General features: G+C 42.7%; 1 protein-coding gene across 2 annotated transcripts in view; it reads left to right on the top strand.

Annotated features, from left to right (window-relative positions):
• PCSK2 (proprotein convertase subtilisin/kexin type 2) overlaps positions 1–23609 on the top strand; it is a 154519-nt gene extending 130910 nt beyond the window's left edge. For both annotated transcript variants that reach the window (XM_053284519.1, XM_053284520.1), the window contains 4 exons: positions 10483–10698; positions 13889–13989; positions 16153–16380; positions 22935–23609. In XM_053284519.1, coding sequence (XP_053140494.1) covers positions 10483–10698; positions 13889–13989; positions 16153–16380; positions 22935–23421 — 1032 coding nt within the window. In that variant the 3' untranslated portion in view covers positions 23422–23609. The remainder of the gene's footprint in view (positions 1–10482; positions 10699–13888; positions 13990–16152; positions 16381–22934) is intronic.
• Positions 23610–24782: the final 1173 nt, after the last annotated feature.

The following is a 24782-nucleotide window of genomic DNA, read 5'->3' as shown; positions in this document are numbered from 1 at the left end:
CACTAAAATCAGCTTTTTGGTAGGGATGTGCAAATTGATTCAGGTACAAATCAAATTTGTACCTGAATCTAGTTGATTCGGGTGATTCAGAGATAAAACAAATCACCCCTGTTGTCCATTGTCTAGATTCGAGTACAAATCGAATCGTGCCTGATTCGATTTGAATCGATTTGAGATTCGTATCCCTCCTAATAATTCCCCAAGATTCCCAGCTCTCAATTTAAAAAAAAAAGCTAAGCTATAGCCCTTGTAGAAGTGAAGTTATGGAGCAAAATGTGTGGTCACTATTTTTCAAGTGTTTGGATTCTTTGGTGTATAATAACTTTGCCTCAATGAATCCCTATGAGGATTCATTACACGCTTTCATTTCTTCTATTCATTTTGACTGTCTTTTTGACAGTGCCAACTGTCAACTGCCATGTGCCAACTACACCCCACTCCCACCCGCAAGGCAGTGGGGTACTACTCCATTTATGTTCTAGGATTGTTTTCAAGTGTTTAGGCTCTTTGGTGTCTAATAACCTTTCCTTACAATGAAGAGTCTAGAAATTCCTAAAATCTAAACCGAGTACCCAGTTGCTTGTGGGTTGGGGGGTAGTTGGTAAGATGCTACTAATTCCCCACCCCCACCTGCAGAGCAGTGGGGTCAAAATTTTGGGTCCCGAAATGGAAAATGGACAATTTCCATTTTGGGTATAATGGAATACAGGAAAATAGGAAGCTGCCATATACTGAGTCAGACGATTGGTCTATCTAGCTCAGTATTGTCTTCGCCGACTGGCAGCGGCTTCTCCAAGGTTGCAGGCAAGAATCTCTCTCAGCCCTATCTTGGAGAAGCCAGGGAGGGAACTTGAAACTTTCTGCTCTTCCCAAAGCGGCTCCATCCCCTGAGGGGAATATATTATAGTGCTCACACTTCTAGTCTCTCCTTCAAATGCAACCAGGGCTGAAGTCATGCTTGCTACCATGAGAAAAGTTTCGCTTCACGTTGGGGGGAAAGGGGTGGCCTAGAGCTGTGTGGGGTTGGTGGTAGTGCCCAAGGGTGGCAAGGAAGCTACCAGAATTTTTTCAAAGGATTTGGGCAGAAGGCTGATTTTTGGTGATTTGTTGAAGTTAATGGGTCTTTAAGGTTCCCCCCATAAAGTGTAATGGAGAGTTCAGCAGCCCCATAACTGCACTTGGGGGGCGCTGGGGTGGCCCAGAGCGAGTGGCAGTGTAGTGAACAGAGGGTGCCAGCCACCCCGATGGGTTGCTAACCCATGGGGTACACGGTTCTGTTGTTTCTGAGGTGTTCTGAGTGTAGATTCTCTGGTAGCAAATGAGAGTGGATTCATGGTTCGCATTGAAAATCTCATTTGCTACTAGAGAATCTACACTCAGATTCTGATAGCTTCCTTGCCCCCCCCTTGGGCACTACCACCAACCCCACACTGCTCTAGGCCACCCCTTTCCCCCTGATGTGAAGCGATACACCTCCATTATACCTTATGGGGAAAAACCTTAGACACTTATACTTGAACAATTCACCAAAAATCAGCCCTTTGCCCAATCCCTGTGCAATTTGGGTGGTAGCCTCCACCCATTAGGCGCTACCACACCACCCCACTCTTCTGCCCCAGATCCCACTTTATGCCCCAAATCTGTCCCAAAGTGCCCCAAAGACACTAAAACTTCAACAATTCACCAAAAAGCAGCCCTTTGCCCAATTCCTCTGCAATTTCAGTGGTAGCCTCCACCCATTAGGTACTACCACTCCATCCCACTCTTTTGACCCTGGGACCTGGTTTTTTTTAATCCAAATCGATTAGGATTAATTTGGATCCGAATCGAATCTGGGGTGATTTGGATGGGTCAGATTTGGACCCAAACACAAATCGGTGGTGTTTCGATTTGGATCAGAATCGAGACACCGAAAATCAGAATTGCACACCCCTACTTTTTGGTACTCTGCCACTCCAAGATGTGGGTTAACGATGGGGCACTAACAGCCAAGTACAGCCTATGGCAGCACACACAGTCATCTTGCATTAGCTGAAACAGGTGGAAGGCAAGACAGAATACTTTCCCTGCGGATGCCACATATCAGAATCACCAATAGGCAGACTCTGAAAATATTCTGGGGTGGAAATCACTGTACATATTACACTGAATTCTATATAATTTCTAGTTACAGATGAAACCAGAAAGAAACAACTCTTGCACCAAAAGATATAGACACCACAAAGAACATTGTGAACTAGTGAATGTCCACTCTGTGTGTGTGTATGTGTCTAAATACTGTATATCTATTAAATCACAAACTTTATCACTTTACCATTACCTACTTAGAACTGGGACAGCAGTGGTTTCTAGTTTGAGGTTTATTGTTCAGTCACTTCTGCACTTTAGCGTCTTTTGTTCTAGCAAAAGACAATGAAACGGAAATTCGCCAAAGCTGCTTTGAATTTTCTGCAGAGAAATATTTCAATTAAATCCAACTGAAATTTACCATTCTCAGAGGAGCACGGCTGCTTAACTCCCCTTGACTTGTGGGCTCTCCGTGTGACTTGCTTTCTCCCTGCTTGCTTGCCCCTCAGCTCCTAAGCCCTTTGGGGAGCTTCCTGGAAATGAGGAAACGAGTCAGGGCCAAGAGCTTTCTGGAAATGAGGGTGTGCATGTGCCCTGAAGGAGACTTGATGTGCATGTGTGACCTCTTTCTGTGCATGCTCCCAGCCCCGACAGACATGGAGGGCCTGGCAGCCTGGGCGAGCAGCAGGAGATGGTGAGCAGTGTGCTGCCTTACCGACACCCCTGCCACTCGTGGGCTGCCGGGCCCTCCACCTCCATTGGGGCCGGGAGCATGCTGAGAAGTGGTGGAGCTGGATGAGCCCGCCAGAAAGCACGTGGAGGCAAGGCGGGTGGGCGGGCAATGGCCAGTTCATCTGGCAGTAGCCACCCCAGGTGCACTAATCGCATGAGACTCTTTAGCAAGGGAGAGATCTGGCTCCCTTGTCTCCACTGCACAAAAGTGGTGAAGCCGACCAAGGGGGCAGGGAGTTATTTTTTTGTGCCGGTGCCTGAAGGGCAGGGAAATTGCCCTGCAGGCCAAGAAAAAAATGTTGTGCAAGCCTGCAGTAGGTGTTGCCTTCATGCCCTGCTTATAGGCTTTCTGAAAGCATCTGTCTAGCCAATATGGGGAATAGATGCTAGTCTAGAGATGTACCTTTGTTCTGATCCAACAGGGATCTCCTTACATTCTTCAGAGCATGTATCATTTATGTATAGTACTGGACTGAACATGTGTGCACCAGTGTTCTTTATGTTTGCAGTGATGACCATGAGCCATGATGATCCTTGAGCTCCTTTCACATTTTGGGGGAGGGGGGGAATTCAGTGCAAGTTTTGCCCAAATCCTGAGTTGGTGTATTCTTATGAGTCAAGTTTGGATTTATTTATTTTTTTAAATATCTCTCCCTACTCCCACCCCATACATAATGTAAATCTAATTTCTGACTATTTCCAGAGCAGGAAAGTACTTATGCTACAGAAATGTCATGGTTCTTTAATAAAACTCCAACATGAATAAACATGTGACTCTTCCTTTGCTCTCCAGGGCTTGATGTTCATACACCAAGGAAATTACTCATGAATAAATGAGGAGAACTGTAATATTGGCAGAGCAAAAGAGACACACAGAATTTTAATGTCCTGTTAATCTGAAAAGAATATTTTTCAGGGTCCCAGAAGGGGCACACTGAAGAATATACACTCTCATACTAGTCTCATATTCTTGTCTCAGTTGCCATAAAGTTGGAAGGTAAATTATTGGGAACCATGAGGAGTATGGAGTTTTCCCTCTGATATTACTCTAAGGGCATTTGTAAAGTATCTGCATGGGTTGAGTTCCACATAGTAACTGGCTAGGGTGAGCAGCTCCCCTAGTGATGCAGCCCCTAGTTTGAGGATGGTTGTGTTGCAGTGGCTAAAATGGGATGGGCCAGTTCAATGCATAGATAGTTTTGAGGAAGTTTTGAGAAGAATGGCAAAAGAGAAAGAGCTGATTAGCATCATTAAGAAAAGAAAACCTGAATATCTCGGCCATGTTATTAGAGGGGAAATGATTACTCATGCAGGGAAAGTTAATCATGCAAGGAAAGATGAAAGGAAGAAGTGTCAGAAGACGAAGAACATTTTGGCTGAAAAATTTGCAGGAATGGTTTGGATGCACATCCTTACAACATTTTAGAGCAGCGGCATCCAAAGTCAGAATTGCCTTAATGATAGCTAACCTCCAGTAGGAGATAGCACCTGAAGAAGAATAGTTCAGTGATGGTGGGGCACATGCTTTACTTGCAGAAGGTCTCCGGGGGGCGGCGGTGGGAGGCTTCTTTAAGTGTAAACAGAGCCAGTGCTCTGTGCCGTCCAGCAGCCCCCGTGGCAGGGGATCACCTCCGCCACTCACCTGGCTCCCACGGAGGCAAGCCCCCGCCAGCGGCCAGGTGAGTGGCGGAGGCAGTTCCCCACCGCAGTGGCTGCTGGGTGGCATGGAGCACCAGCTCCATTTACTCTTAAAGATGCCACCCACCACCTCCCCGGAGGCATGTTCACGGGCCGCGCCTGTTATCAAGCACAGCTCTCTGCCTATGCCGCTTTAGGGAAGTGTAACCATCTCATTTGGCTGCATGGATGAAACAGGCCTACCTAAACATCACTTTCTCTGTAGTTTAGTTCTTCTACAGGAATATCCTTTCCAAGTGTGTTGTGTATAATTCTAGAGTCACAACTCACATTAGAAAACTGAGCCACTGGAAAGTGTGAACAGTTTACTGGCCCAAGTGCTTTGCCTTAAAGTTAATTCAGCTTAATGCCTTCTAGGGGCCTTAAAGTGCCTTGTGAACAGTAAAACAGCGTCATTTTACTGTATCTTGTGTATATGGACTTTGTGCTCTGCTGTTACCTTAGCCTTCTGATGTTTAAATGCACTAGATATCAGTGTTTGAAGAGCGGTAAAGGGAGATCATGCCTGCTCACCCTGATCCCAAACTTCACACGTTGAACTGGACTTGTGCTTAGGGGCCTACACATGTAAGCTCTAAATGTGCCACCTGAAAAAGCCAGGGTATGGATTGTGTGTTTGGAGTTTATGTGCATAGGCCCTTGTGCACAGATTTGGATCAATGCATGGAGATAGGGCCAAGAGGCATAATGGCAGTTTGCCCGCTCTACACATTCATTTCTATGCTGTTTGAGCTTCTGTTTAGGACTGCAGACATCCAGAGATCTTTGCTGTTTGGACCTAATGCCTATGTACCTCCAAAGGTGAGGTGGTGGGGTGCTCTACAGGTCACAGAAATGAAAAGACTCTAACCAGATCACTTGCAATCTATACCAGTCAAGCAAAAGAATCAGAGATTGACAAATAACTACCCAAGAAATTATTGAGTAAAGACGTGACTCTATTGGATACCACCCAAGCCTGTGGAGTATCTAACTCAACCCAGGCTTTTTAGCAAGATACTTCATAGCTAAATACAACAGAAGTTTTGTTCATGCCCTCTGTATAGTGTTATTATCAAATGTGTTCTTTCTGAAGTGTGCAACTTGTACAAGGTCAGTTGTCGGATTCACTCCAGAAAGACACAATTTCATTTATTCAACTACCCCTTAGTTAGATTGGAAGAAGAATCTATGATCAGAAAGTAAGTAGACTAGGGGTGTGCATGAACCTGTTCAGAGGCCCTTTTAAGGGCTTCCGAACAAGTTCAATCAACTGGCTGTTTGGCTGGTTTGAAGGTGGCAGGTGTGTGTGTGTCACATTTTAAGGGCGGGGGAGGGTACACTTACCCTTCCCTCTGCTTTCCCCCCACCAGCGCTCCATTTTTCAAGGCTCCTTCAGGGTAGCAGCATACCTCTCTGCCACCCCGTTTCCTCTTTGCCTGGAAGTACAGGGCGTTCCCGCCCAACATGCCTGGTACTTCTGGGCAAAGAGGGGGCAGGGCGACAGGGAGGTATGCTGCCACCCTGAAGGAGCCTTGAAAAACGGAGCGCCAAAGGGGGAAAGTGGAGGGAAGGGAAAGTGCACCCTTCCCCACCCTTAAAGTGCGACCCCTCCCGCCTTTGAACCACCCGCCGCCTGGTTCCGTGCACATCCCTAAAGTAGACCAGTGAGAGCTGACTTGGGGTAACATGGCCTTTGACAAGTCAATACATAATATAGCATTTTAACTTTAAAGTATTACTTGTCACCCTCATTTTAATATAACTCTCAGCATCCTTAAATTTGCTTTTCTCCCTGCAATTTTATTTATAGCTGAAATATAGAATTCCTCCAGTTTCAACTTCTCCCTGCTAAAAAGGATAAACGTCATTAACAATCAAATTAACTGGCCCTTGCCAGTTACATTTCCATATGCTGGCTTTTTATATAGTAGGCTCTTCAAAAAGAAGTAATTCATGGACTGGACTCCTGTATTAAGCTGTGGGCTGGCTTCATCACAATGTGCAATATGTGACCTGTTCCTTTCCTCCTGTAGTGCTGGCGAACATTGTATTGCCTCAGTCACATGGTTGTGCCTAAGGGACAAAAATTCGGCAAAGATGGAAATTACCTGGGAAGAAGCATTAAGAATTTATAATCTAATCATGACATTGTAATTGGGTTCTCCAGTGAAAGGAGAGTAAGGGCATTAGAAAATGAATGATATTTCTTATTTTTCTTTAGTAAGAATTATGAGCAATTAGATTTTTCACTGCTTGAAGGTGGAGGTGGAGGACAATGCACTAGAGAAATGAGAGTAGCAAAGTCACAGAACTATGGAAGCTTGCTGAGCAGAGTGCTTGAGAGACTTAACAAAACCTGAAATGAATTTAAGAAAAGCAGTCATTTATCAGGGCTGATAGCAGCCTGATAATGATTATTTCCTTTAATAAGACCCTTCATTTCCTTAGATACAGTTGTGGAATCCAGGTGTGCTGTTGTAGGATGTGTGACTATGTTACTACTGGGTTCCCTTTATCCTATGATGAGATTGTATTATTGTAGTGACCAGCCCCTTCTCTCCACTAAAGAGTAAACTGGAAGTGAACCCTTTCTTGACTGAAGGCTGATGAACTCCAGAGCCCAGCCAATCAGCACACCAGGTGGGTGAGTCCTAGGGGGCCATGAGTAGGAAGAGAAGGGTTCCTTGGTTAGAAGCAGTTAGGCTGGAGGTGAGAGAGGCACAGGTAGAAGGCTTAGTGAGGAACAACTAAGAGTTTTGCTGCCTTGTGGTCAAAAGCTAGCCTGGAGAATTCTCTCATGGAAGGACCTCTGCAGATCCTTGAGAGAAAGGATTGCAGGAAGCTTGACTCTCATCAGCTGTTGGGTGAGTTTTCAAGGAAAAGAGGATTCAACATAGGGAGCAGTTTGTTAGTCAGATTTTACGTTAGAAACATATATTTCTTTCATATGTTTTGCATATTCCTGAACCCGTTTGATTGTTTACCTGTAACACAACTAAGCTAAAAAAAAGCTGAACCTGTGTCCATCCAGCTAGGGCGCTGTAAAAGACTCTGTACACTTTTAAAGATACTTTTGTGTTTTCTTACATCCATGTTCTTTGCAACTGGGTAACCACGATTTTTAAACTGTGCAGCCCCAATATCATCTGGGGTGCTTTTTGAAGTATTCTTGTAACCTACTGAGTATTTATTTTACCTGTAACTAAAAGCTGAGAGGGCCTCAGACCAAAGCAGTCTGTAGCATTTGAATAAAGCTTTTATTTTTATTTTGTTATTTGCAATTTTAACAAGCCTTTTTGAGTTGATTTTTAACTCAGGAGAGGGAGGCTGGAACATAGGAACATAGGAAACTGCCATATACTGAGTCAGACCATTAGTCTATCTAGCTCAGTATTGTCTTCACAGACTGGCAGTGGCTTCTCCAAGGTTGCAGGCAGGAATCTCGCTCAGCCCTATCTTGGAGAAGCCAAGGAAGGAACTTGAAACCTTCTGCTCTTCCCAGAGCAGCTCCTGTCAAGGTCTGGCCCAAGGCCAGGGAAGTTCACGGCTCGGCTGCACGCTGTCGGCTGAATGACGAACATTGAATCTCAGCAATGAGTCAGAGTTTGGAACTGTAATTTATGGAGCAAGCCGAGACCTCCCAGCTGGTAGGAATTTACGGCTTGTCAGCCTTCAACAATAGCCGTTTGCTCCTCCTAACCGCTTCTAATTGTGTCCTGCGTTTAGAACACCTGCGTTGTTGCGGTGTCAGCGGTGTTCCAATGTCTAGTTCACCCCCTGATTGGTTCCTCATGCTTTCTGTTGACTCAGGCTGCTGAGCCTGTTCTAAATCATCAGCTGGATTTACTGCAGCTGTCTCAGGAACGCTGACAGCTGGGCTCTGCCCTTCAGACATTCCTGACTTGGCTGGAAAGCCGACAGCTTCCCCTTCCTCCTCGCTGTCGGAGCTCGAGGGCATGACAGCTCCATCCCCTGAGGGAAATATCTTGCAGTGCTCACACATCAAGTCTCCCATTCATATGCAACCAGGGCAGACCCTGCTTAGCTATGGGGACAAGTCATGCTTGCTAAGACCAGCTCTCCTCTCCATGGTGAGAAGCCTTTGCCAGAAAGCTCAGAGGAGATGATTCAGCATTTTTCTTCCCCTCATGTGGGCTTGCTCTGAGACAAAGGCTGGTAATCTGCTACAATTATTTTTGTTACAAAATAATTATAATTATTTGCAATTATATATATTACAAAATAGCTCTTCAGTTACCCTTTTGGATATGTGCAGGTACTCAGCTGACTTCAGTGGGGAAGGCTGACAACTTTGAATTTATACACTGAGCACATAATCTAGCAGAACTGGACTTAAAATGCTTCACTTTGGCAGGATCATGACCATATAGATTGGAACATACAGTGATGCATTATTCTCCATCCTCTGTCTTACTTGCAGCGTCAGAGCCTGAGGTTCTAATGCCTTGATCCAAGTGGATTTGTTAAAGCAGGTTAATTGCACGCCTCTCCACTCTCACCTCATGTCCATTCTACTGGCAACTGCTTATTCAAATCAAATACTGGCAACTATGTGCCAACAATGGCTCTTGTTTCTGCCATCCAAATCTTAACAACATCATATATTTATATACTGCTTTTCAGAAGTTTCCAAAGTAGTTTACACAGAGATATAAAAATAAATAAAGATGGCTCCCTATCCCCCAAAGGCTCACAATCTAAAAAGAAAAATAAGACAGACACCAGCAACAGCCACTGGAGGGATGCTGAGCTGGGGTTGGATAGGGCCAGTTGCTCTCCCCCTGCTCAGTAAAGAGAATCACCACTTTTAAAAGGTGCCTCTCAGTTAGTGGGGAATCTTAAATCAGTGCAAATATGAATCAACCCGATTCAAATAAGTGGCATTCTTTTATATATTTTTACACTTTGCATGCATCAAAAGGAGGATCCTACATGTATTCAAATTAATGCAGAACACTCTTGTTGCCATTATGCGTGCATGCATGCATGCACTGAACAGCAGAATATAAATCTATAAATAAACAAATCAAAGTTTAAGAACAACAACAGGTGCTTTGTATCTTTGGGGCAGTTTTTGAGAACTGCTGGCAAGACTGTATGTGGGGGAAATGTTAACAATATGTTGGGAATTGAGAGAGTGTATGTCCAAACGTATGACATCCAAACCCACCCAAGTCTGGTACTTGAGAAACACCTGATATTTTCTCAAATTTGCTAACCAAAATCTGGGAGTTGGTGAAGAATATCTGCGAATGTTAGGCAGAAAGTCCGGGAACTGAATTTGGGCAGGTTTGGACTGCCGGGAACATGCCCTCTCAGTTCCCAACATATCCCTGACATTTCCCCCACTTCCATATTTGTTGGCAGTCATGTGTGAAACTGCCCATAGTTTTGTAAAGTTCTGCTGATATATTGCCAATCTTATTTTATCTCAGTTAGAATTCAGAGGAGTCCTCCCAGTTTGATCAGCAGCTTTTTTTGGTCTGTTACGTAGTTGTTTTTGTAACAGATATATCTCTGCTCTTGTCAAAGCAGACAAATGTGTGTCAGAGCTACCCAGGCCTTTGAGCAAAGCAGGGGCTCTTTTGAACATCAGTTTTCTAATTGTGCCTGACTCCGGATAATCAAGCAACCCAGCAAGTTAAGTGGACTTCTGTCCTTTGTAACAAAGCCTACTCCTGTCCCTATTATCCTTCTGATCGATTCTCTCGTGTGTCATGCTATCTGCTGGGAAAATCTTGTATAGTCCAAGAAAATAAAGACATAAATGGGAACACTCAGAGCACAGAAGATTGCAGCGGTGGCTGTGATTAGCTCTAAACAAAAGTGTGCAGAATTGAATCCGTTTGTTACTTTGGGTAGCTGTGTATTTATTTGCAATAACCATTTTTCTCTATCTTAGTGGCACCCCAGTTCACTGCAAATGAAATGGATCTGTGTATGTAGCTTGGACCTATCAGACTGAATTCTCATCTTTTGCAGGGCCGTAGTGGCAAAGGAAGCATCTATGTGTGGGCCTCTGGAGATGGAGGAAGTTATGATGACTGTAACTGTGATGGCTATGCATCAAGCATGTGGACCATCTCCATCAATTCAGCTATTAATGATGGCCGGACAGCTTTATATGATGAAAGCTGCTCCTCAACCTTGGCATCAACTTTTAGTAATGGAAGAAAAAGAAATCCTGAAGCTGGTGTGGTGAGTGGAACAATTATGATACTTTTTTGCATGTCTCTTAGTCAATCTCATGGCATCCTCCTTTCTGAGGGCTGAGCATTTCCCCTAAGCATAAATACATCTACAGACCAGATGGAATCTTGTTGAGTGTTCTGCTCTCTTTAATGTGTCTAATGACTACAAGTGTCAGCTAAGCTAAGAGACGGATGACTGGAACAGGCAAACAGAAGTCCCACTTGATATATTTTTGTTACTGTTGCCTGTCAAGGGAGAAGAGCTGCCTAGAATTTTCTTCCTGACATGCTGGTTTTGAACATGCAGGGAAGAATTCAAACATCTGATTGCCCCCAGTCATCAGAAATGGTAATGCCCAGAAACAGATACACGGGGTTTTTGTCATGTCAGATTCTGTGATGTCATCCTGTCTGTCTGTGTGATCATATAGGCTGGCTCTTATTAATATATAGGGTGATGAATCTGTTTTTCAGACCACACTTCACCCCATATTTTCCAAGCTCTGATATCTTGAGTGCTGATCTGGCCCACTATGCTAGTTAATAGCACCCTTTCTCTTCATCTGGTGATGATCCCATAACAATCTGCTGTCTTATATTATGGCCCAGGGTTTTGATGTCTCCTCTCATTGCAATTAGCCTTTCCAGACTTGCCAAACAGAGCCTATTCTCTTAGGATTTAAAGGTAGCATATGCCACCTAATGGCTCAGTGGGGAAGTAATTTACCTAATCAGCAAGAAGTTGCTGGTTTGGATCCCCACTGGTTTGTTTTCTGGATTATGGGAAACACCTATATCGGGCAGCAGCAACTCAGGCATCATCTCATACCGCGCGGGCGATGGTAATGGTAAACCCCTCCTCTATTCTACCAAAGGAAACCACATGGCTCTGTGGTCGCAAGTAGGGATGTGCACGGAACCGGTTTGGAAGTGGGCCTCCAAACTGGTTCGAACGACGGGTGGTTCTGCTGGTTTGAAGGCAGGGGGTGCCACTTTAAGTGCGGGGAAGGGTGAACTTACCCCTCCTGCTGCTCTTCCCCCACCGGTGCTCCTTTTTCAGTAAGTCCATGGGGTGGCAGCATACCTCCCTGCTGCCCCATTTGCCCCCGTTTACTGGATATACCCGGAAATATTGGGTGCGCCTGCACGCAGCAGCGCAGGGGTGTGCGCATCGCATATGTGTGCCCGGCAGGTGTGACGCATGCCAGTATGCACAGGCTCACCGGATACTTCCGGGTATATCCAGTAAACGGGGGCAAACAGGGTGGCAGAGAGTTACGCTGCCGGCCCCATGGACTTACTGAAAAATGCGCGGCGGCAGGGGAAGAGCAGCGGAAAGGATAAGTTCACCCTCCCCCACACTTAAAGTGGCACACACACACAGCCCCGCCACCTTTGAGCCTCCCCTGTCCGGTTCCATGCACATCCCTAGTTGCCAGGAGTTGATACCGACTCGACAGCACAACTTTATGACACCATTAATGTCTCTTTTTTATCTTCCTCCATCATAAGAGCAGATCTGTCCTCTCCTGGGGGAAAGTTGCAGATGATGGAGGTTGCAGGGAGCTTTTTAACCCCTCATCCCTAACTTCCAAAGTTATTAAAATATCTAGGATTGGGATTGTAACGCGAGATAAGAATGGCTGGTGAATCTGCAAGTGTCTGTGGAGTGATGAAAGTTGTTGAAATTGCAAGCAAGCAGATTCAGACTAGAGGTTAGGTGGAATTTCCTAACGGTAAGAACTGTTCAACAGTAGAACAGTCTGCCTTGTGCAATGTTAGGCTCTTCTTTGGTGGAGGTTTTCAAACCGAGACTAGTCAGCCATCTACTACAGCAGGGCTTCTCAACCTGTGGGTCCCCAGATGTAGTTGGACTTCAACTCCCATAATTCCCAACCAAAGGCCACTGGGGCTGGGGATTATGGGAGCTGAAGTCCAATAACATCTGGGGACCCACACGTTGAGAAGCCCTGTACTACAGGATAGCAGTTTCCTGCACTGAGAAGTGGGTTGGACTGGAAAAGCTACAAGGCCACTCCCACCTCTACAATTCTATTCTATGACTCTATTATTTCTCGGAGCCAGGTTTGATCTTTTTGCCTATCTTGTCTTGCAGGAACCTCTCACACGAATAGTTTACCATTTCTTATGATATACTATAATTGGACTGATGTGGACTAGTCATTTGTATGTGGACAATGAGAAATGCTGTTTTGCTGTAGGGAGTTGGCTTGATGATTTCAAGGTTACTCCTCCTACATTACAATGTAATGTTACAATTGATGCTACAACATTACAATTTAATCTTTAATTCCAGATTAAAGAAAGTGCCAGACTTTCTTCTTTGTGTTCTTGTGTTCTAGAAAAGTTGAATGTGGATTTGTGAAACAGGGTCACTGAACAGAAAAGCTTGATTTCTGAGGGCTAATGGGGATTGATTCCACTTCATTTTTGCCACAGTGGGATCAATCCAAGCTGGCTTCAGCGTGTGTTGGTAAATCATTGTTTCATCATTTCAACACATATCAAGTGCAGCTCAACAATCCTCAAACATTCCCAAATGGAATGAGAGAGGATGTGGTGAGATCTGATTTGGAAATACGCTGAAACAATCACACAACCAATTTACCATGAGGGAAAGCCAACAAGCATTAATTTCTGCACATCCCCCCAAAAATCTTCATGAGAATTAGCCTTCAGTTACATCTCCATGGTAACTGGTGTAACTGAAATTGCTTGGATGGAGGTAGCTATAAGAAGACTGGACCAGTGTTACTTTCATGATTATTACAGGGCTATTTGTGATAGGAAATTGTCCGGAAAATGTACATAATATCGCCCTCTAGTGATTACACTGTGAAAAACAAGCCAGCCTTCTGTGATGGCCAACTATTGCAAATAGCCTGGATGATCAAGCAGAATGATCAAATGGTTTCTTCTTCAGTTGTCCCTGTTATGCATCAAAATCAGATTGAATTTTAAATAATGGAAAAATTAATTTTTCAGCAAAGTTACGGTTCCCATTCCTCCCCTAATTTTTAATTTATTGCCTGTTTAGTAAATGGAGGGAACGGAGGTATAGAAAAATGAAATCTTGGCGGGAGAACCGATATTCTACTTCATGCTATTTTGAATCTCTCAAGCTTATAGGAGAATGAGATTGTTCTTCAAATTCACTTTCCAATGCCCTGTTTCAGGCTACAACCGATCTGTACGGCAACTGCACACTTCGCCATTCTGGAACATCTGCAGCTGCACCAGAGGCTGCTGGAGTCTTTGCACTTGCGCTGGAGGCAAAGTGGGTGAAAACAGCTCTCAGTTATGAGTTCAAATTACTCCTCTGTGTGGTTGTGAGCAAGCTTCTTAACGCTTGGACAAGCTGAAGCCTAAAACTTCACGTTATCGAAATAAAGCAGTACCCTGATTTGCATACTCTTGCATACATATTCATGAATGCATATATATTCGCAACTCTCCTAAATTCATTTGAGCGTTTGCCCTGCTATGGCTCAGTTATCCCTGGCCTACTTGCTTCCTATGCTTGGCCCACTTCCCAGTTAATCATGCCTGTTTCTTTACACACTGCCTGGCTTTGTTTCATACTTCTGCTCTCATCCACTATCCACTTTCACTTTCTGCTCCCGCACCAACATGTTCTTCCTGAAAGCAAAAGCAACACTGGATGAGGCCTAGAGTGTTTTCCAACACTGTAAAATAGGGATTTCCCATGGCTCCCCTGGAGAATAAGGGCAAAAGGTTTCCCACACTGCTTAGACACAAATGCTGGCTTTCAGTGATCCATGACACTGTCCAGATACCTATTTTCATATCGTTTATCACAACATATTTCCCTTCAGGTTGGGTTTCTGTGGTTGGTCCCACATATCCATTTATCCAAGAACTGCACTCGTTTACTGTAGAACAGTCTTGTTCTGATTATTGTGGTTTAGAATATTTATATACTGCTTTTCAACAAAAACCTGCTCAAAGTTGTTTAGATAACAGAAGGGATGAGGATAGTTCCCCCTCCTAAAGGGATTCTCACTCTGATGTCAGCTGGGGGGGGACTCTGTATTGGGCTATGTATAACCCTGCTAAATATAAGAGAGCTATCACTTTTTAAAATGCCTCTTTGCCTAGTTAGCAGGGGTAAACTGTCTATCTAAATTAAGGCTAACCCTCATCCCTGATACAATCATGAAATTATGAGCCCTTTTCTCATGATTGGTGAGAAGGGGGCTACAGGGTGAGTGGGGAGGAAGCCGTGAAATGCTTGCCTCCCCACAGATGATCCGGGCTGCTGGTCTGGGCACAGAGAGCATGTATCCAGACATGCAGCTGCCCCCTCGGGCAGTGTGGAGGGCCAGGACCCGGAGCGCATCGCCCTGCTCCCCAGAACTCCCATAATGCACTGCACGAGTGTGTGGTTCATTATGGGGATCCCCTCAACACCAGCCAGGGCTGGCAGGTGATCCTAGAAACGAGGCTAAGGGAGCGTTTGCTCGCTTAACCTCATTTTGGAGGTGGCCTCCAGAGGCGGGCTTGCCGCCGCGGTGCTGCCAGTAGCTGAGTGACTCCTGGTGGTTCTCACGCATGGGAAACCAGGCTGCACTTCCTTAGCCCAGTTTCACCTGTGCATGAGAACAGCCTCTGCTGGTTATTAATAGAGCTATAGAACTCTGGGGGGCTTTGGAATGGCAGCGGCCGGGGGGGGGGCTGCACAGAGGAAACAGCTGACCTAGAGCTATTGATATGGAATATATTGTGGAAATATATATTTTGTATAATATAATTTCGTATGGCAGTATTTAATTATCAGGTGTTGCCAAAACTGGATCTGACACACCGCTGTAAAATAGACAGTGGTATTCCAGACCAAATTTTAATAAAACCAGTCATACAAAATTTGTATGTCCACAATAGCAAGAAAAGATTAATACCTTTATTAGGGCCAAAGATAAAGCTGCAAAGAAGTGAGCATGCTTTTGGATTCATCAAAAGCCTTCACCAGGCTGGATGTTAAACAACAACTATAACAACAAATTTTAAAAAAACTGGGGGAGAAATTGATGAAAAACTGCCAGCTTTCAATAAGTCTCAAACCGAGCAGGGGAAATAGTACACCAGTCTAATTAGGCTAGGCTGTACTTGGTGCAAATAGATCTCGGGTTGCATCAAAGACTACAAGGGCAGAAAAGCAATGACTGCTCTCCCTTTGAAAATATAAAACCCAGCAGTTTTTTCAGTGGCTGCCTGATTCACAGAGATATCTTGAAAGCTTATTTATTTCTTTGTGATATTTTAGTTGGTTCTAATGAAGGTATTACTTTACCGTTCTTTTGTTGTGCGTGTTTATAAATAGACCAACATGGCTACCTATAATTTTTGCCTAGAGCTAAAAGGAAATAGTATTTTCTGACTTTATAGAGACGCCAACTTTCACCATCTTACTCTCTTGCAGCCTCGATCTGACATGGAGGGACATGCAACACTTGACAGTGCTCACCTCCAAAAGGAACCAGCTTCACGATGAAGTTCACCAGTGGCGAAGAAATGGTGTCGGCCTGGAGTTCAACCACTTGTTTGGCTATGGTGTCCTTGATGCTGGGGCAATGGTTAAGATGGCCAAAGACTGGAAGACTGTACCAGAGAGGTTTCACTGTGTAGGTGGATCAATACAAGAGCCTCAGTAAGTGAAAACAAACATGAAGATCTCAGTCCAGTTGGAAGTTTATAGTCTCATTAAAATCAGTGGGGCTTAGCCATGCTTAACTGTTTGGACTCCATTGTAGGGATGCATGAGCCGGCCCGCTTCGAGCTGGGCCCTGACATTGAGCCAGCTCGGTTTGGGCGGTCCAAGTTCAAAGCTACCTGACCCGTGTTTTGAAGAACCGGCTCACGGACTAGCTCAGGTATACTTATAAAGGGGAATCCTTGAGAATGGATCCTAATCCAAATCCTAATGGTAAAGGCGGCATGGGAGGAGGATAGCTCAAGAAAGTGACCTCCATTGGCCTCCATACCTTTAGAGGCGGCTGCAGAGAAGTAGCATATGGTGGCGGCAGGGGCTCCTCTAAGCCCCCATTTCCTGCCGCCCACCCAAATGACAGCCCGGGCCAGCTGTGGCCCAGTTCAGGCCTCTGCAAGCCATCCCAGGCTGTCATATGGGAGGCTGACAGGGTCTTGTACACTCCTACTCCATTGACTTACAAGATTACCTGTCTAAAGATCAAAATGTCTTATTATTGATTATTATTGATTTTATTCTACAAGCTACCTAGGGAACATCATAGTTTTAAAGGGAGCACATAGATTGGTAAAATAAATAATAAGATTATCCAAAGTGGTCCAGGTGATCCCTTTTATTGCGTTTGGTGAGATACTATAGTGTACTACAGTTTTGAGTTGCTGAATATTTTTCTTGAGGCATGTAACCAGTGCCATCAGGTGTCACACACAACTTTTTAAAGCACCTTCCTGCCAAAAGAAGAATTCTGTGCTATTCACATGTTAACTTTCCTAGAGCAGCAACAGAGTTTTTCCAATATCAGGGCACCATTTTGAATTCTGAAAGCAATAAATCATGGATCCCTTTGTACATTTTTAGACCACATCCACAATATATAGATGATGCTGTCTAATAAAAACTGGATATATAGGCTAATCTGTGTGGAATCCCCCTATATTTAATATACAGGTTATATATCTGCATGTGGTTTTCCAGGATGCCTTAGCAGAGGCTTGAGGCACCTTTGAAGCAACTTGTATCAAGATTCCTTGCATCTGGGAAGTTGTTATGAATTTCAGTCCCTACTGAGAACCCCTTTTTTATCCAACACATAAGAAACCAAATAAATGGAGATGTATAAAGATGTTATGAGTCAGGAACATTGTTCCCCTTGCTAGTTTTAAGCCAAAATGGGTTAGGGGTTTATTTTCATGAAAAGTACCCTCCCTCTTTAACTTTTCCATTCCATACATAAAAGATGTGAAGCTGGTCATGAGGTGCCTGGGTTTTTGCGGGGAAGGGGACATGTCTTAGTTGCCGAGGCAACAAGTCTGATGCTCCTGTGCTCCAATTCAGTCATACATAGTTAATTAGTTAGGACAGAATTTGAATGGGGATGCACATTTGAATCTACATTCTGCCCCAACTAGTAATGCATAATTATTTGGAATTAGAACTGGGTTGGGGGAAATGTCTTGCCTAGCAGTGGCAGGCAATAAAGTTACCTGGGCATTGCTTCTCGGCCTTATGGCTAAGATCAAGTGTAGAAGTTACCTGGGCAACAGGATCCCTTCCCTGCTTCCTTTCAAAGTGGAGACAGTGGTGGGGCTTTTTTGTCCTCAGTGATGTAATCAGATTTGACTGGCTAAATGGCACCATGACACTGCATGATTAAATGAAGAATCATTTTCATTTAATGGCACCTTTCACTTTTCATGAAAATTCAGTATAATGATAATTCTTACCATTGTAAGAATTTGCCATTTACTTACGAGAAGGTTTGGCATTTACATAAGAGAAGGTCATACATTAGACGCTTGCTGCCTACTTTCATTGTGTACTTTGTGACCTTTAATGATACAGAATGCAGGCCTTATAACTCTGTTAGCTTTGGATTTGCTCTTTAAAAAATCAGATTGATGGGTTTTATAAAAATGAGATAAAACACGTTTGTACTAATCAAACATTATTAATAAATGCCATAAACTTTAGCAGCTTTAGGCTAGAGCTATATATCATTTTGCTTTCCTATAAAGTACAACCATTTTCAGGGATAACACTGAAAAATGTAAATTGCAGCTGTTGGAAGTATAAATTGGCCACCATTCAGTCAATATTTCAAATAATTCAATTGAACTTTAGCTGTTGCAGTCAATTAGTATTAATTGATTTGCTTGTTGACTCATTCTGCTTACCACATGAGGACAATCAGAAAATAATTTAACTACCTAGCCTTTAATTGGAGACTTGGAGAACACAAAGCAAACAAAGTATTTAATGCTTTTCATGGTGTATTCAAACTACCTGTGTAGGGTCACTAACTATTCTAGAGTCACTGCTACACGGCAGAATAAACCAAAGAAGAACTTAATAAACCTTAATGTCCTAATATAATTTGTCACATTTAGAACTGGCTCAACCCCGAGCATGTCTTTATTTCTTTTTATTTTCTTATACTGACTTTTACTAATATAGCCTTGTTTAGGTAAAGTGTGCCGTCAAGTCAGTGTCGACTCCTGGTGACCACAGAGCCCTGTGGTTGTCTTTGGTAGAATACAATACAGGAGTTTACCATTTCCTCCTCCCACACAGTATGAGATGATGCCTTTCAGCATCTTCCTGTATCACTACTGCCCGATATAGGTGTTTCCCATAGTCTGGGAAACATACCAGCGGGGATTTGAACCAACAACCTCATGCTTGCTAGGCAAGTCATTTCCCGCTGCACCATTGGGTGGCTTTACAACAGTATAAAACAAAGACAGTATAAAACTGCTTTAAAAGCCCAAAGACATAATTAAAACACTGTTAAAATGCCATAGCCAAACACCAAATGTCATGCATCAAGATTTTCCTCATTCTCCAAAGGCATGTCTGAATAAAACTGTATTCATTTCCCTACAGAAGGTTAGGAGGAAGGCAAGGGAATGGATCTCCCCAAGTAGGGAATTCAATGTTCCACCTGTCAGTCAGCGGCCCCAATCTATCGGTAGTTATGGACAACTATGTGAATTTATCACCTACCAGTGTTGCCAAGGTTTATATTATTTACCAAACTTGGAAAGTGGACTTCTCTAGCTCATAATGCTTGGCTGCATTACAGATTGATGTTTCAAAGATATTCTTCTCTTTTTGCTTCCAAGAACTTCTCCTCTGGCTGAGCAAGCAAACTTTGCTTCTAAATATGTAAAGATTAGCAAGAACCTTGGGACTTATAGTTTTTAAGGGCACACCTGAGCATAAAAAGGATAATGGTGTCTCTATTTCCAAGGGTAGTAGAAGTTGTTGCAGGTAGCCTTTTCTCTACAATGCTTCAATACAAGATACATTATTTGACGGATAGGCCAGGAAGGAATATACAGCCTATAGGAGTAACAAAAAAAGGTTGAGTAGTTAGTATGCCCTTATTGTCAGAGCAAATACATGAGAATGGGATGATGAAATTAAATAAGATTAGAAAGTGTGTGATCTTCTGATTAACCCTCATGCATATCCAAACTAATCCCTAGCTGTTTAATGAATGCGAAAGAAGTGCCTGTCAGTAAAGTAAAGTTGTGTGTCAAGCCGGTGTCGACTCCTGGCACCCACAGAGTCCTGTGGTTTTCTTTGGTAGAATACAAGAGGGGTTTACCTTTGCCATCTCCCACGCAGTATGAGGTGATACCTTTCAGCATCTCCTTATATTGCTGCTTCCCGATATAGGTGTTTCCCATAGTCTGGGAAACATACCAGTGGGGATTCAAACCAGCAACCTCTTGCTCCCTAAGCAAGTTACTTCCCCGCTATGCCATTAGACAGGTGGCTGCCTGTCAGTAGGACAGGCTTTATTTAACTGTTGAGCCTGGGCATTTTCTAGGGTGGGTTGAGGCTGGGAGCGGAGATGAAGGAGAAAAAGAGCCAAATAAGGGAAGTATTTTCCAGCCACTGAAGCTTTCCTTTACAATGTGCTGCACTGTCTCCCCCCTTGGAGTTCATAAATTTGCTGACTTACTTCCCAGAAGCTGAGGGGGTCAGAGGAATAAATAATGATGGCTTTTTGTGGTCCTCCTCCTTCCTCTCATTGCATCTCCCCTTGCTTTAGAACAGGCCTCCTCAACCCTGCCCCACCCCCCGGCAGCTGTTTTTGGACTACAACTTCCATAATCCCCAGCTACAGTGGCCAATAGCCAGGGATCATAGGAGTTGTAGGCCAATGTCTGCAGGAGAGCTAAAGTTCAGCAGCCCTGCTTTAGACACTGTCGGGCTCTGCTGTGTATAGAGAGGCGTTGCCGCTAAGCTCTGCTGCTAATGAGTGAGAACTGAGAACATCTGTGTTCCACGCAGATATGGAAAGCCAATTGCTTCCTCTCCACTGCCACCCAGGATCCTTTTCATACAATATCTTTGGTGTGCATGTGCTTTCTGTACCACACAGAAACCCAGCCTGACGTACAGAGACACATTGGCACTGGGAATTTGCATTTTAAAATAGGTAATTTGGCTCCTGGGATTTGAGAGGGCAAATGCCACAGAAGAAAGTATTACTAAGGCCACAAATCCATGTTCTAATCCCACAAAGTCCCCACACAACAAACCCTCTAACCCCCAATCTTACTCCAGTGATACTATTCCACCACTGGCCCTGCAATTAATTATTCCCAACTTTATTTGGTGGAGAGGGTTGTAATCTATGTACTGGGGTTTATGACATTCAGGGGCAGGCAGGCAGAGGTCAATTTAGAAAGAGACAATTATTATTATTATTATTATTATTATTATTATTATTAATGATAATAATAATTTTTTGACTTCTGCTCTTATTGCATTTGTACTGTTAATAATAATAATAACAATAACAATAATAATAAAAGTCGAAAAATCCACCACAAACAGCAAGTGACGCCTTTGTAAAGAAGCAGATGAAACCGTGGACCACCTAATCAGCTGCTGTAAAAAGATTGCACAGACTGACTACAAACAAAGGCATGACAAGGTAGCAGGGATGATACACTGGAACATCTGCAAAAAATACAAGCTACCTGTAGCCAAAGATTGGTGGGACCATAAAACTGAAAAAGTTGTAGAAAATGAAGATGCAAAAATATTATGGGACTTCCGACTACAAACAGACAAACTTCTGCCACACAGTACACCAGATATAACTGTAGTCGAGAAGAAAGAAAAACAAGTCAAAATAATCAACATAGCAATACCAGGGGATAGCAGAATAGAAGACAAAGAAATAGAAAAAAATCACCAAATACAAAGATCTACAAATTGAAATTGAAAGGCTGTGGCAGAAAAAGACCAAAATCATCCCAGTGGTAATTGGCACCCTAGGTGCAATTCCAAAAGACCTTGAAGAGCACCTCAACACCATAGGGGCCACAGAAATCACCATCGGCCAATTACAAAAAGCAACTTTACCTGGAACAGCCTATATTCTGCGACGATATCTATAACAGCAACAACATTGATAATAAAATCCAACCATCCCAGGTCCTTGGGAAGGACTCGATGTCTGGATAAAACAAACCAGTCAATAACACCTGTCTGACTATGTAAATAAATAAATAAATAGTTATTCATTATTAGTTATTCATTATTATTTGATGAATTAGTTATTTGATTAGTTATGATTAGATTAGTTATTATTAGTTATTATGTTATTAGTTATTATGATGTATTAGTTATTATGAATTACTATGAATGATTATTATGAATTATTAGTTATTATGATTTGATTAGTTATTATTAGTTATTCATTATTATTATTTTTTATTCATTATGAATAATAGTTATTCATCAGCCAATTACAAAAAGCAACTTTACTGGGAACAGCCTATATTCTGCGACGATATCTATAATAACAACAGCAACAACATTGACAATAAAATTGAGCCATCCCAGGTCCTTGGGAAGGACTCGATATCTGGATAAAACAAACCAGTCAATAACACCTGTCTGACTGTGTAAACAAGAAATAATAGTTGTTGTTGTTGTTAATAATAATAATAATAATAATAAACAACTTTATTTGTTAGCCCCCCCCCACCCAATAACAAATTGTTCTCTGGGCAGCTTACAACACAACATTAAAACATGAGATTATTTTTAAAAAACCACAACAAATTTAAACATAGACCAAAAAAAGCTGGCGGTGGGAGGGGAGAGAAAATACAAAATATAATACAAAACAATTTAAAAGACATTTTTAAAACAACCAGTTAAACTCAGATCAAAATTTAAAAGGCCTGAGCAAAAACGTCTTCACCTGGCATCTAAAAGAACAAAGTGATGAAGCCAGATGAACCTCACTGGGAGGCTATTTCCTATTAGACTATCCCACTTACTTTGCAGTCTTCAGAACAATAATGTTCAGTTGCTAACTATGTAGAGATATGTCACTCTCTGGTTAATAATATTCTTGTTGCAATATTTTATGTATTCATGTTCCAGTGTGTAACTCTGGAACATAAATAAATTTGTGTCATGTCAAGCATTTAAAACTATTTTTATTCATTTTTAAACCCCAGGAAAATACCATCCAGTGGCAAGTTGGTTCTGACTCTTACAACGGATGCTTGCGAGGGGAAGGAGAACTTTGTCCGTTACCTTGAACATGTTCAGGCAGTTATAACAGTGAACTCTACCAGGAGAGGAGACCTGAATATCAACATGACTTCACCGATGGGGACCAAATCTATTTTGCTGAGTCGACGTCCAAGAGATGATGACTCCAAGGTGGGCTTTGACAAATGGCCTTTCATGACGACACATTCTTGGGGAGAAGACCCCAGAGGTACTTGGGTTCTGGAAGTTGGGTTTGTTGGTATCATGCCTCAGAAGGGAGTCCTGAAGGAATGGACATTAATGCTACATGGGACTCAAAGTGCACCCTACATAGACCAAGTAGTAAAAGATTACCAGTCTAAATTGGCCATGTCCAAGAAGGAGGAGTTGGAAGAAGAATTAGATGAAGCAGTAGAGAGAAGTCTCAAGAGTATATTGAGCAAGAACTAGCACTGCTTTGCATGTCAGCCTCCTTCCCTTTCCCCCTTTTCCTAAACTTCTCCATTAAGCATATTCCAGTTCTTGTCTCTAGTTCATTCTCCTGACTTTCTGATTTTACAATTGTCTATGTTGTCTAATTTAATTATAATTGAAACTTTTGAATTCTGAGCCACAAATATATTATTACCTACCAATAATACTTTACAAAGTCTACTTTGTAAGAGCGTATGACTATAACTGTCTTTGTTTGGGTACTGGGGTGGGGGGTTGAATGTGGAGGAGCAGAGTGCCATGCAAAAATGACAACAGACAAAGTTGTTTGTGACAGCATTCCTCATCCTGTTTTTGTAGTGAACATGGCCTAAAATGTGTGTGTGTGTGTTGTTTTTTTGGGGTGGGTGGGTGGGTTGATAGGTGAATGTTCACAAGTTGGTAATTCACACTTGCTGAAATATTGCCACAGAAGTTATAATAATGGGGAAAACAAAATCGGATTCATAAAACACTTTCCGACAAATTCCTAGTGCTAATACAGATTTCGCCTGAGGAGGTTACACAATACAGGCTCTTCTGTGCATTTTTACCACTTAAACAAATGACCAGAGGACAGGGCAGAGCTGTAGTAAGGTCTCTCCCCACCCACCCCCCAACTTTTTGCACAGATTTTTGTGGCAGGCTCAGCTGGAAGAATCACCCACTGGGGATGGTTGCAAAAAGTAGAACGCATGTTATATATAATGTACAGGCAAAAAGTAAAAGCGCCTTTCCTCCCCTTCTTTCATCACAGCTCTTCTGGGTAGATCAGCATCAGCATCATCCTTTATTACAGCCATAGACCAGCATAAAAATACATGTTAGAGAATACAAGTAAATAAAAGTGGAAGTGGAAGGTAGTTACATAGGTGATGATGCATATTAACATTAAAAGAACTAATAGTACTTAGAATGTATGAAGGTGTTAAAATGCAAATGCTAAAAGAGCTAAAAGTACTAAAATACTAAAAATGTAAATGCATATAATAATAATAATACTATTACTATGTTTAGAAGTCATAAAAGTGCATAAAAGACATTAAAGGGGACATCAAATAGTAGAGTTAAAAATAATATAACAGAGCTAAAAAAGTCAGAGTAAAAGTTATATTGAACGTTAAGACCAATAAAAGGAATAAAAGGGGAGGCGTGAACAATTATAGAATCAAATCAGGGCTAAAAAGGCTCAGAGCCCATCTGGGTAGATCAGATAGTAGTTGCCTTTTCAACAAATGCATAGAAATGAACAAGGCCCATGCACTAAGAGGGGCCTACAACTACAATTGTTGAGTAATGTATACAGAAAATGCTCTGTAGCAAATTGTTACTGGATTGAA

Source organism: Hemicordylus capensis, chromosome 1 (assembly GCF_027244095.1).
Source record: "Hemicordylus capensis ecotype Gifberg chromosome 1, rHemCap1.1.pri, whole genome shotgun sequence".
Lineage (NCBI taxonomy): Eukaryota > Metazoa > Chordata > Lepidosauria > Squamata > Cordylidae > Hemicordylus > Hemicordylus capensis.
This window is presented reverse-complemented; position numbering and strand designations above follow the sequence as displayed.